This window comes from Seriola aureovittata, chromosome 4 (assembly GCF_021018895.1).
Source record: "Seriola aureovittata isolate HTS-2021-v1 ecotype China chromosome 4, ASM2101889v1, whole genome shotgun sequence".
Lineage (NCBI taxonomy): Eukaryota > Metazoa > Chordata > Actinopteri > Carangiformes > Carangidae > Seriola > Seriola aureovittata.
The window spans coordinates 9,079,859-9,092,438 of NC_079367.1; the positions used below are offsets into that span (position 1 = coordinate 9,079,859).

At 39.8% G+C, this 12,580-nt stretch overlaps 1 protein-coding gene across 1 annotated transcript; it reads right to left on the bottom strand.

Annotated features, from left to right (window-relative positions):
* Positions 1–7,012: 7,012 nt before the first annotated feature.
* smtla (somatolactin alpha) lies at positions 7,013–12,034 on the bottom strand. Its single transcript, XM_056375181.1, has 5 exons — positions 11,932–12,034; positions 11,478–11,668; positions 9,804–9,917; positions 8,288–8,467; positions 7,013–8,131 (listed from the first exon to the last, which is right to left on the bottom strand). The coding sequence occupies exons 1-5, from the start codon at positions 11,945–11,947 to the stop codon at positions 7,937–7,939; spliced, it is 696 nt and encodes a 231-aa protein (XP_056231156.1). The 5' UTR covers positions 11,948–12,034; the 3' UTR covers positions 7,013–7,936.
* Between the last annotated feature and the right edge of the window lie 546 nt (positions 12,035–12,580).

Genomic DNA, 12,580 nt, shown 5'->3' on the forward strand with positions numbered 1-12,580 from the left:
GTCAGCTGTAGAGGTCATGGGAGGAAGCCACAAATTTGGGGGTAGAGTATGGGGGACCACAGCAAGTAAACATTGTAATTTCAAGCATCATCCACGGTGGCTGGATGAAGAATGGATGGGTCACAGTTGTGTGTTGTGTGTTGCATTTAGAGTGCATTAATGTTTGACTTACTGCCAAACTGTAACTAATTTCCATTAAACAAGGGAAATCAAATCACTGGCAAAATAATGCTGAGGATGGTTATAATAATTTAAATGTCCATAAAATACCGATTATTCATCATTATAAATACAGTATCTCTCACTTTTCACACACAATTCACTCTTATAGAATAAGTCATCCTATGAGCTTCAATATTAGTACTGTATATAGTCAGTTTCATGGTTTTGGTAATTTCATTAAGAACAGCACATACTTTGCAAGGACCTTACATCAATAATATGAAATACTGGTGGCAAGGCCTAATGTCAGGGGAAGTGTGAGAAGAAAACCTTCCAAACAATGGGGAAAGTTGCCTCATCTAAATAAGAGTACCAATGTAGCTGAAAGTAGTGACTAGTAAGCTAGCTACAGTTTGACGTCATTGTTCGACCAAACTTTAAGATCCTTGACACACTTGCCTGCGTCACATGTGCAAAGTGAATGTCTTGGTATTCATTGAAGCGTCCAACAGGAGCGCCACGCAGCTGCATCGTGTCATCAAGAGTTTCAGGGTCTGGCGTATTGTTCCCGCTTGATGCGCGTGGTTCCCAGCAAATGTAGACAAGGAAAACATCTGTTGATAGTGACATTGACATAATACAATTAATACTGCACAAAATGGAGACCTTCCACTAGTTGCAATGTCTACGCTGTATTTGAACATTACAAAGACATGAAACAAATATGAACATTGTATTTTTTAACCATAGCTGCGTATGAGCCACAGCAGGTCAGTGATGCAGCTGCTACGGACACACGACAGAGGCAGTGTGGTGTGCAGGGCTGTTGTATTAGCTGCATCAGTTTTATCTAGCTGTTTCTTAATAAACTGATAACTGAGTGTATATTAGTCATTATCAGTTGTATGTACAGCCTGCAATGTGCCTGACTGGAATTAATTGGTTGATTTCGGTGCTGTTCTCACCTGTGATGTGATTCACCTGGCAGCCTAAAGATGCCCTTTAGTGTTTATTGCTGCTCTGTCCGAACACAGTTAATGTTGCTGTTTCCTTCATCACAGTGACTTACTACCCTCTGTACATTTAAACTTACACTAGTTCTGCTCCTGCACCCAGAGCAACTTTCACTAATTCAAGTTGTTTACATGCTATTCAGGTGTGCTCGTTACTTTGGTTTAGCAGCTAGCGATAGCTTCTCTCGCTCGCTCGGTGTGTCTTGAACCAACAGGTGAACTTGTTCATCACAGTGTGGTGTTGCTGTAACTTCACTGTAGAGGATTGTGATGTTTTTACAATTTCAGTGATGTCTGCTGTCTTACCTTCGAAATATACTCCCGCTAGTTAACTGCAGCTTCTCTGTATGTGCGTCCGTGTACGCAGTAGGCTTCAGCGTGATAGGCTATTATTAGTGACGTATAACCAATCAAATCGTGCTGTGGGCGGGACGTTGCTCCAGACTACAGAGTGGTGACTACAGACCAGAGACAGGTAGCTGCGTCAGAGTCAAAGTATCAATCTTTAAATTAATTTATTTTATCAGTTGTGGTTGAACAAAATAATGATACTGATAATTGGAAAATGCTAAATATCCCTACTTTATAGTTATTTTTTAATTTTGGGATGAAGCGGGACATTGGTGGGACATTTGTTCGGACATGCCCATGCTCAGAGCATCGGAATGATTTAATATGACTTCACTCCTAACATAGTGCGAACAAGTTAACTCAAATATTGCTAGGGACAATTCTGTCCTCTCAAAATATTGGGTCCTTATGTAAACCTACACCCCTGTGCTTTAATGTTGATATAGCAACATACTGGTAAAAGATATTCTAAATGAATGACTGACTGAGTCCTAAGGATACTTCAACTGTTTGTTTGAATGTTCCACAGTAATTGGTTCTTGTGTACTAAAATAAATCTCTCGTATTCCCATTAATATACCTCAATGTATTTGAAATGCATCACACTCACCCAACCTCAGTCTTTTCTCTTTATAGTACCATATGTCAGAGGAGAGACGGCTTCTTCCTGCATACCTTTTATATTCAGAATTGCTGCCAATAAAGGAAGGCAAAACAAACAGGAAAATAGGCAGAGGATGTGAGTGCTGCTTTCCTGGAGCCAAACCAGAGATGCGGTAAATCATAATCCCTGAGCCGAAACTGAATTCACCACACCTATCAAAACCCATTTAGGATCAGAGGCCAGAGGTCCAACCATTTACTGTCTGTGAGCTCCCCCTTTTTTCTCCAATCCCTTTCTTTCAGGGGGAAGAAAACAGATAAATGAAAGCCAAATACACATGGATAATCCCCGGCGTCTTTCCAAGAAGGAAATTATTATATTTGAAGTTATGAAAGTGCTTCCTGAAGTGAAGGAAATGCACTAGATTTTTGGGCCTGTGTCTTGATCTTAGAAAAACATAAGCAGACGTACACTGGCAGAAAGACAAATATATGCCCTTCCTCAACCCTCCCTTTCTCTTACTCGCTCAGCCCCTCCTTGTGCACGTTGACTTACAGTATATATCTCAAAGGAGAAAGAATTTTTTCACAAAAAAAAGTAAAAGAGGTGGAAAACTCCAAAAAATCCTTCAGGCCAGAGACGTGAAGGGAGGAAATTGCATTGATTTAAGCTCAGCTTCTTTTGGCGTCTGTCCGCCGCCTTCATTTTTCTTTCCTAAAGTGAAGGCGTGTGTTCCACAGCCGCTCGTTTAGATACAGTCATCTAAGATGTTTTTCTTTGTCTCTCATTATATCCACAGTAAGCTGATGAGTGGAAGTGAGTGGCAGCATCTCAGCGCTTTATCACAGGAACTATAAACCTCAACTAAAGATGGCTTTTTTTGTGCATGAGGCTGAAAAGACTTGCAAACTGCTGACTTCATTCATAAATGAAACATATAAGGATATACACAATGAAGATGAAACACTTTGTTCAACTGTCAAAAGCTGAATACCACTCAAAGCTTCATAAAAGGATTCAGAGGGACATTAGGAAAGAGCTGAATCATAGCAGTAGGTGTACTGTTATAATAGCATAATATCCACTACAGATATTTCTCTTCACTGTCTTATTAATGGAATGTGGGATGACAGCCTTTTTGGAGCATTTTACATAATTTTCAACAAATTTATCTTCAATTAAGTTATATTTATTGTGAGTCAATTCATACAAATTAAATTACACTAACAATTAATGATAATTAATGAATAGTGTAAAATTTGTCACCTAGTTTTAGATTTAGTCTTTAGTCTACTATTAAATGTCCATGTTAGTTTTAGTCACAATTAGTCAACTTCATCTGTCGTATTGTTTAGTCGACTGAAACTCTGTATAGTCTAGTCTTAGTCAATGAAAACACATGACATTTTAGTTGTTTTAGTCATCAGTAGATTAATTGACAAAAACATTTTAATCTAGTTTTAAGTCAAATTTCTGCTAAAAGACCTAGTACAGAAAATTGGCCAGAAAATGACAGGTTGTGGTTGAGTTGAACTGTGTCTATATTTGTTTGAACATTTTCATTTGCATAATTTTGGAAATAAATTATTTACACGAGCTACAAATAAGAAACATTAAAGCTGAAAAGTGGATCGTCCACATAAAGTGCTGTGCATAACCAACCAGTCATAGAGCTATTCAAAACAGAGCAGTCTGGACTAATGTAATGTGTTTCACAATTAAATGCACAAACCAATACCACAACCTCACTGGATTATGAATGATTATGATTATGAAACCTAATAATAATATTAATAAACGAATTTAACATTTTTTTCACTAACTGTCATAACAAGGGAAAGCTTTCGGCCAGGGGATGGGAGCTGTGACAAAGCAAAGTTTAAGTGCATATTTTCGGCTGCTTGTCTGGAGCATTTATTTACAACTCGCTGATGTTTTCCTCCTGTTTCTCTCTGTGTTGTCAAAGCTTTGGAATGCCATGTAGGACAACAGATCCGTAATTCCTTGCTTTCAGTTTGGGACAATTGATGGCTGCTCTCCCACTGAGTTAACATTGCATCAGCAGGTTCCCCCACCTTCTCCGAGGTAATCACCTAATTTCCTGGTGGTGTAAATCCTGCCATTCACGGTGCTACAAACCAAGAGACACCCCATAGGGCTTGTTTCACCACAACTGGAATATTCCCCTATTAATCATAGCCACATGTTGAGGCATCCCCTCCGTTTGTGTCTGCACCACGTGCAGGTTATGTAATGGCAATGAGCGTGAAAACCACTGTATGAGAAGCTTTCACATAACGGTGCACTGATTTAACATTTGGGTAAACAATGAGACACAAAGGAGTTATTCAATTCTGCTTGCTTATCTCTTAGTTCTCTATAAAAGCTGCAATGTAATTATTAATTTAATTATCCATCAAAGGAAACACTAATGAACTATAATAAGTAATTCATTCATTTACAGTCAGGTATATTTTCATCCTCATTTCCCCACATGTTTTCAGCTGTATTCAACTGTCATCATGACTTTCTCTGTCACCCACTACAACACTGTCTTTCCTGGGTGAAACATGAGCCTGCTGCTGTTACAACCTGACATCTTCTAACATATTGGAACAGTTAGGATGGCCTTGATCCCCACGACCTCTTGACCCTCACTCACGTCTCCAAAGAGCCTTGAAGCGATGCCTCGTCTGGGGAGCCAAAGGAGAGGCGGAGGGTTAGTTGAGGGTGGACATCCAGGGGTTTTAGATGTGTCACCCTTCCAACAGACATGCTTGACTTTAAGATTACACACTGACAGCTGTGCATGTTGTAGCCTTGGGCCTACTGAGCTCAGGATTGGTTTGATTGGCTCTTATTTGAAACCTTATGCCATTCTTTGATGACCCAAACAAATTCCCCGTGGTTTGCAGGGGAATGACAGAGACGGCTGTATCATAAAAGCAGCAGCCTAGGCTGTCAGAAGTGGAGATGCAAAGGGAAGACCATCCTCCCGCTCTCACCTCTGCTCATTCCCTATTTTCTACTTCTACATAAGTAAACATACAAACCTTTTAAGTGGCAAGTTCTTGCTATAGCCTAAATATGTCATTAAAGCAGAGGAAATGAGGGAGGAAAGGCACGGAGCCGTTGCTACACGATTTTCAGAGTGGGAGATCACACAGGGGGGCTGTGGGACTGTTTCAGGGCTTTCCAAGCTGTCATTTTGAGCCATAAATGAAAGCACAACAACAGTGTGGGAGCCAAGCTAGCCAGTGGAGGCTCAAGGACTTCATACTTTGAGTCTGGGTTTCATATCAAGCCAACACCACTTTCCAGCCTAACTCACTCCTCTAGCTGTGTACCTGCCTTCCAGCCATCCATTTTCTCTCTAGATCCAACCTACTTCCCTGCATGTCACACTGCTCAGAGCTGTGCTCAGACCCTTTCTCAGTCATTTTGGTTATATGTTTTTTTTTCTTTTATTGTTTCCGCTGTTTCTTTCCCTCTCTAGTTGACTGACACACTTCAGCACTGCAAAAAAAAAAAAAAAGAAACAGCTGCCCACTTCACCTCTCTTTGCCTCCCTCTCTAAGTCCATTCTCTTTACATTTCCTGCTCCTTTCCTCTCCCTCTCTGTCCGCCTCCTCTGCTCCACTTATGCACCTCAGCAGTCTAGATTTCCTTTCCTCAGGTTATAATAGTTAGACTGTGAAATCACCCGGGCCCCCACACCCCTCCCTTCATCTCTGTGTCCTTCTTTCCCCTTCAACTCCCTAACATCTTTATCTCCCTCCACTGATCCCCTCCCTCCTCTTACTACTTATAGCCAATCTTTAATATTTATGGCCTCAAAGCTCGAGAAGTGGGTGGGGGCACAGGGCTTTAGCTTGCCTGTGATTACTCACGTGTTGTTAGGGACCAAACAAAGTAAGGTGATGGTTGCTCTACATAGGTTGTAGGCTGTGGAGCTGCAGCCCTGCAGAGCAGAACAGAGGCTACCCAATCTCCTCTGAGCCCCCATACTGAAGTGATTAGGCCACAGGAAGCTGAACCTGACATTGCTGACACTAGGCCCCCCTACCACATCCTGCCTCAACATCCACCCACACCACATGATACCACCTCTCTATGCTGACACCGGACTCACTGTGGCAACCACAGGGCTGATTTACCTTTTCTGATATGGTTACAGAGGATGGAAGAGCAGAGGATGTAGCAGGACACCCGAGAGAGTGAAATACAGCCAAGAAGAAACCTGACACCAGAGGGGGAAAAAAAGGAAAGAAAAATACTTGTGGCAACTTCTTCCTTTATTATTTCCCTGTCTGATGGTGTGGTGGCAGATGTAAACAGGAACAAGCAATACAGTCGGCCAATTTAAGCTTATTAACTGCAAGTGGGATAACTACTGCAGGTGCTTTATTTTGGCTTCTGGGATCACATGGATCAAGAGATCTGCAACAATAAGTTGTGTCTGATATGAAACTTTTAATTGATGGGTTTTTATGTGGCTCATGTCTGGTATTATCCCACATTTGCATCCTTATCTATCTAAAGAAAAAAGAGGAAATAACATAATTTAAGCAACAAATAAAGAGAAAACATTCAAGTTTCAGTCTCTCTTCCCCAGGCCAGTGCATTTTAGCTTTGCTCTCGGCGGTGCAAGATGCGATGTGATAAAATGCATGATAGTTCAAGTAAACAATTTAGTTGTTAAGACAACCCTCATGACAGAGCACTACTACCCTCTTGTGTTTGGGGGTGGAAAGGGCAGAATCAAGTACATGGAAATGACTCTATTTCATCTTGACTTTGGAGATTCTTCACCTCAGTTATGGACAGTCACTCAGTCACTCACTCAAGACATAACACAAAATAATTAAGGTCAAAACCAACATTTTTTTTCTCTTTTCTTTCCACAATTTGCTTTATTAGCTTCTTAAATCAGCGACTAGAAAGGTTTTCACATTACACTGGCTTCTTCTATTTACACATGAGAGTACAAAAATGTGTGGTTTGCATTCTGCATTATAAATTCATAACATCTAACAATTAAAATTTGAATTGTATATTTCTTCATTTGAATTATTTATTCAAAGTGAAGAAAGTATTTCCTTAATAGACTCTTACCTTCAGGTTAAATTAGACACATTTAAGCCTAGAAATATTCATGATTCTTTGATGAGCACTCAACAAATATCAACTTGAGCCTTACCTAAATCTCCAGATAAGGCTTGCCTCCAATTTTTAGCTGTTTTTTCTCTCTCCTTCTCTCTCACACTCTCCTTCGCCAATCAAAATGTGTCTCCTTTTCTAAGTAGCGATTGCTCTCTGTTTGACTCCCATCTCCGGTGAAAGTGTTTCATTTCGCTAATGCAGAAGTGAAACCAACTCCATTTAAAAAGGGAGTCTCGCTGAATACTCAAGGGGCCGTGGGAATAATCAAAACACTGCAAGAGGCAGCGAGGAATACAAACTCCAGTTAAGAACAAAGGAAATGGAAATCAATGGCAGGATATGCAGATTTTTTTGACAGCTCGACACGCAAATAATCTTTTGGGAGTTTGCCCTCTGCTGCCTTTGCCAGGTTAAAATAACAACGGAGCTGGGAAATATAAACTGCAGTATGATGAAGTAAGGGCACAGCATTACACCGACTTAGTTTTATGTGAAGGTGTTCCAAAATAATCAATATAGAATGTACCACATTGCAAGCAAGGCTGAGTCGCCTAAGGCATGGTCATATCTATAAGTGCACAGCTACCAACTACAGGAATTCATTTAAAGCTAAACATTGTATTATTTAACAGCTGCACATGTTTTATGCACAATTGTATTTGTCAGTTTGTCGACACTTGAGGAGCTTGAGAAAAGTCTCCATCTTATGGGCGTCTTTCTTGAAGCAGCTGAGCAGGGTATAGTCTCTCATAACTGATTCCAGCATCTCTGGCTGCACATCATACTGGAATATTCCCTGTTCACTGTTGGTTGTGGTCAACGTCCCCTCATCCAACATCTGTGTGGCAACATTTGGAAACAATTGAAATATATATGAAATAATCAAAAGGTGTATTGTCTATGAAGGGATTTAAAGACAGAGGTAAGCTATAACACTGGGACTAAAACCTGATTTATTATTTTTAAAAATGAAATCTATTGTGATTTAACCCACCTTCTTGATAAGGACCACCACCCCTTGCTCCAGACTGATCAGTTTCTCAGACACCCACTTGGTCTTGTTGAGCAGCATGTCTGGAGCATCATCGTAGCGATCCAGTGTGGTCTGCAGGTAGACCAAGGGCTCGATCCAGGACTGGACCAGCATCAGCACAGAGTGGAGCAACCATTTATCCTGCAGGGCACACAGAGGAAGAGTTGGATAAAAGAGTGAAATAAGACATATACTGACCACAAGATTATTTTTTAACATAAATATAATATAAAAATACACCGCAACAAAGCACGACACAGCTGCAACAGCACTGCACTTTGATCTATTCATGTCTTTCTAGGAACATTTATATTTGTAATGAATAGCAGCCATTTGTCCAGTTTTTTTAAGATAGTCACGAACAAGAGAGATCAAAAAAAGACTGAAGAACTTAATAACAGCATGGCTTTGGATCAATGGCTTGTCAGCTACAAAACTTTGAGCAACAAAAGAGGGTTGAAATGTCATGGATGAAGCAGTGGAGTCTGCTTAAGTTCCCCTAAGCAGAGCAGACTGTAAAGAAAGAGCAAATGACCGCCACAGAAATGGCCATTAAACCGCAGAGCAGGCAATATTTCAATACAAAGGGTAGAGGATAAATTCCTAACATAAAGAGGAGTCTTGCAAGTTCGTGCAGTTTCAAAGATCACACTTATTATTAAAGTGATGACAAAACTTTCAGCCAGCAGTTGCAAATATTACCAAATGAGTCCGTAAAGAAATTCCTTTTGCTATTCATACTGTACTTGGCCTTTGTTAGTTGAAGGGGGATTTTTGTGGAACTTCACATTAACCAAATTACAGTTCACATTGGTCAATTCACCCATCACTGGCCTTTGGCTCAATTTAGCTTCCACTCTACTGATCAAGTTGACCTTTAGCTGAAAAGGCTGTGCCATGCTGGAGAGTAGCCACAACCTCAGTAGACACAGACAAGAGTGTTTTTAAATGTTATACAGGCATGAATATATATGAAATCTGAGGACCTTTTTATTGCAATTACTGAAAACATCCGGTCACTCAGCAGCTGACTGGGGGCTCACTTGCACACTTGGACACTGTTATTGCCAAAGAAAGCTTATGGCTATTAGCACCAGTGCAGCTGCAAAGTGAGCAGAGATGTGCATGCCATCATTTATACATCAACACTACCCAAAAGCGCGTGCACACACACACACACACACACACACACACACACACACACACACACACACACAGATACAAATACACGTTCACAATAATTAACAGGCACAGAGACAACCAGACAGAGTCAGTAATATACCTGCAAACACACATTCCTGCACTCACACAAATACATGCAACAACCTATGCCTGGATTTTATTTTACTTGCATGGAGTCACTCTCCATATTTATACACAGACGTTAATAAATATAGATAAACACGTACACACAGAGGTGCACACACACTCTTAATAGAAAAAAAAAATCTGTGGTGATCAGTGGACGAGTACTTACAGATATCTGTTGGATTTCACTTTTGGAGCTGGGGATGGGTAAGGCTTTGGTGATGCATGCATAGCCAGCCTGGTTCCTCTGGAGCCGCAACGGAGAGGGGACAAACATCTCCTCCTGCGAGTCAGACAAACATGGTGTTAAATAAGCATATGAAAATACACCAGGTGAATATATGTATGTGAACACAAATACTTTGACTGACTGACACAGAATTATTAGAATTAACAGTGAGTTTTGTTTGTAGTTAAGTTTACTCTATATATTCAGAATAGGGGCTTATAAGCAGCAACATCCCCATATATCTTTGTTTTTAGACTTTTATTTGTTTTGGGCTTTAGGTTGGAAACAGTTACACTCTAGTCCTAAGCCTCTTGTTACCCTCTGTAAGAGGTGATCAACACAACACTGTACTGGATTTCTCTAACCGATCTGAAAGCCTTCGGTTCACTTCGGTTTAGAATTACAAGAACACACAATGGCAGACACATCACACAAACGAAGACACATCAGGAAAGCAGTGACAAAAGCTTCACCAGTCTCGGCCACTGGAGACACAGCAGAAGCACATTTTGTTTTCCAACTTGTTCTCATCTGTAGACCCCATGCAGCGTCTTCTCAGTAACAAGCTCTACATCATCCCATTTCAAAGACCATTTTGGATCTGGAGCCGCCGAGTGAAGGGGATTCAACAGGCTGCAAAAGCTGTGCTCTCGCTGCTGCAGTATATCATTATCACATTGGTATTACTCCACTGTAGGCCTGCCTCTTCAATAAAACATGTTTGGCTCAGAAGAGAAATAGAAGATTACTTTGAAGCCTGGCAGCGAGGTGATGATCATGTCAGAATCAAAAGCAAATAACACAGAGTATGTAACAGAGAGTGTCGGTGCTTTTGCTCCAGCATATTGTGAAAAAGACCAACAAAAAGTCCTTTTGCTCCTGTTGTAGAATTCAGTCCAAATGTTGCTAGATTCAGTGATAAAAAATTATTGAGTTTGGAAAATAAAGGCCGAGCTACTGAGACTATAACCAATGAGAAATGACTTTTTAATTACTTTTTAACATTGATATGTTATAAAACAACAGAATTTCATTGCTCTCTGGATGACTCTGTTTTATTGCATAACTAGTTTTTTCTTCCACATAAAAAGTAATAGTAGACAGCTTCTCAAACATAGAATCTTGTACTGCTGTCAGTGTAGCCTTCGCCCCAGGCTACGTTTCTACAGCACTGATTCTCAAAATGCTAATTTCAACTTTCATAAAAAAAATAAATAAATAAATTAAAAAAAAAATAATAAAAAAACCTCAAGCCAAACAGACTCAAATGAGAATTCCCCCATTGTGGAAAATGGGATTTTCTCTTAATTGCACTGCAGCTGAATCCTCTCAGTCTAGTTACAAATAAAATACATTTCTGCTGTCATGTGATACTCAGTGTGAAGCGAAATTTAGTTTCTCCTATATATGTATCTATATATACAGTATATATATACATACAGTATATATATACAGTATCTAGATATATATACATAATATAATATATCTATAAATATGTGTGTATATAATATATATTCAGCTATATTATTTAAGAGTAAGAGCCTGTGGATGCAACAGATCAGCCAAAACATTTTTCCCCCATACAGTGATTCGCAAGTGAAAAGATTTACTCACAAACATAGAACATGATTCTTCTGAGACACGGTAGATGAGCTCAGCGTGTTGGATGACTCGATCTAGAAGTTTTTCTTGGGAGATGGAAAGGCAGCGGGAGAGGCTGCCCTGCTCTTCCTTACAGTCTAGAGGGATGCTCATAGTAAGCAGACAGGGCCAGAGCAATACAGCCCATACTCCCCACTGCTTGACTGAAGAGAAAGGCATGCACAAATCTTCGTAAGTAGATACTCACCCAAACATGCAAAAAACACAAAACCATCCTCTATTATGTGCTGTAGTTCTGCCTGATTTACCGTCTTCAGAGCACATAAATGAAAATAATAATATTAATAATAATAATAATAATAATAATAATAATATATAATAACATAATAATGATCTCTATCCATTAACTACACACAATCACAAAACATATCCACAACTTTCTTTCTCTTGAGGTAAGGTGCATTACCTGTCATCATGTGCATTCTAGTGTCTGTCCTTGCTTTTCTGTCGTGCTGACTTGCGGTCTATTATAAACCCTGACCAGGTCATGAATAGGAAAAGGTCATTCTGGGCTTGCGTAGGTTCTTGTAAAAAGATACCATTCTTCCCAAACCAACACATTTCTTTTCTCATGCATAATACCAAGATAACTACCACCAGCATGCTAGGCCTGAATATCTTGTTCCTATAGTTTAAAGTTGCAAACTGGGAATTTCTCTAAATATACCTGGATATGTGAAATCTCCTAATCGACCTCAATTTCAAAATAAATCCAAATAAATGTTTTGTGCATTTACATTCTATCCAAAAATCCTGATGCCACTGGCCAATAATCTAAGAATGAAGACTGAGACTGATAAGATTTATCAAACAAAAGCTAAAAAAAGGGACGGGCTGTAAAATCCTTCTTTTCAGCTGTGGGAAGTATGTAATGTAGATTTAGACATGCATGACAGAGAAGGCTGGGGAAAAGACAGCGTAGAACTGTAACAGACACAACAAAAAGGAGCTGAATGAATGAGGGAGTAGGAAATCACTTGGATCTAACAAAACCCTTCAAATCTTCCTTTTTATTTTGACATTCATATTCTATTCTGCTCAGAAAACCATGGGTG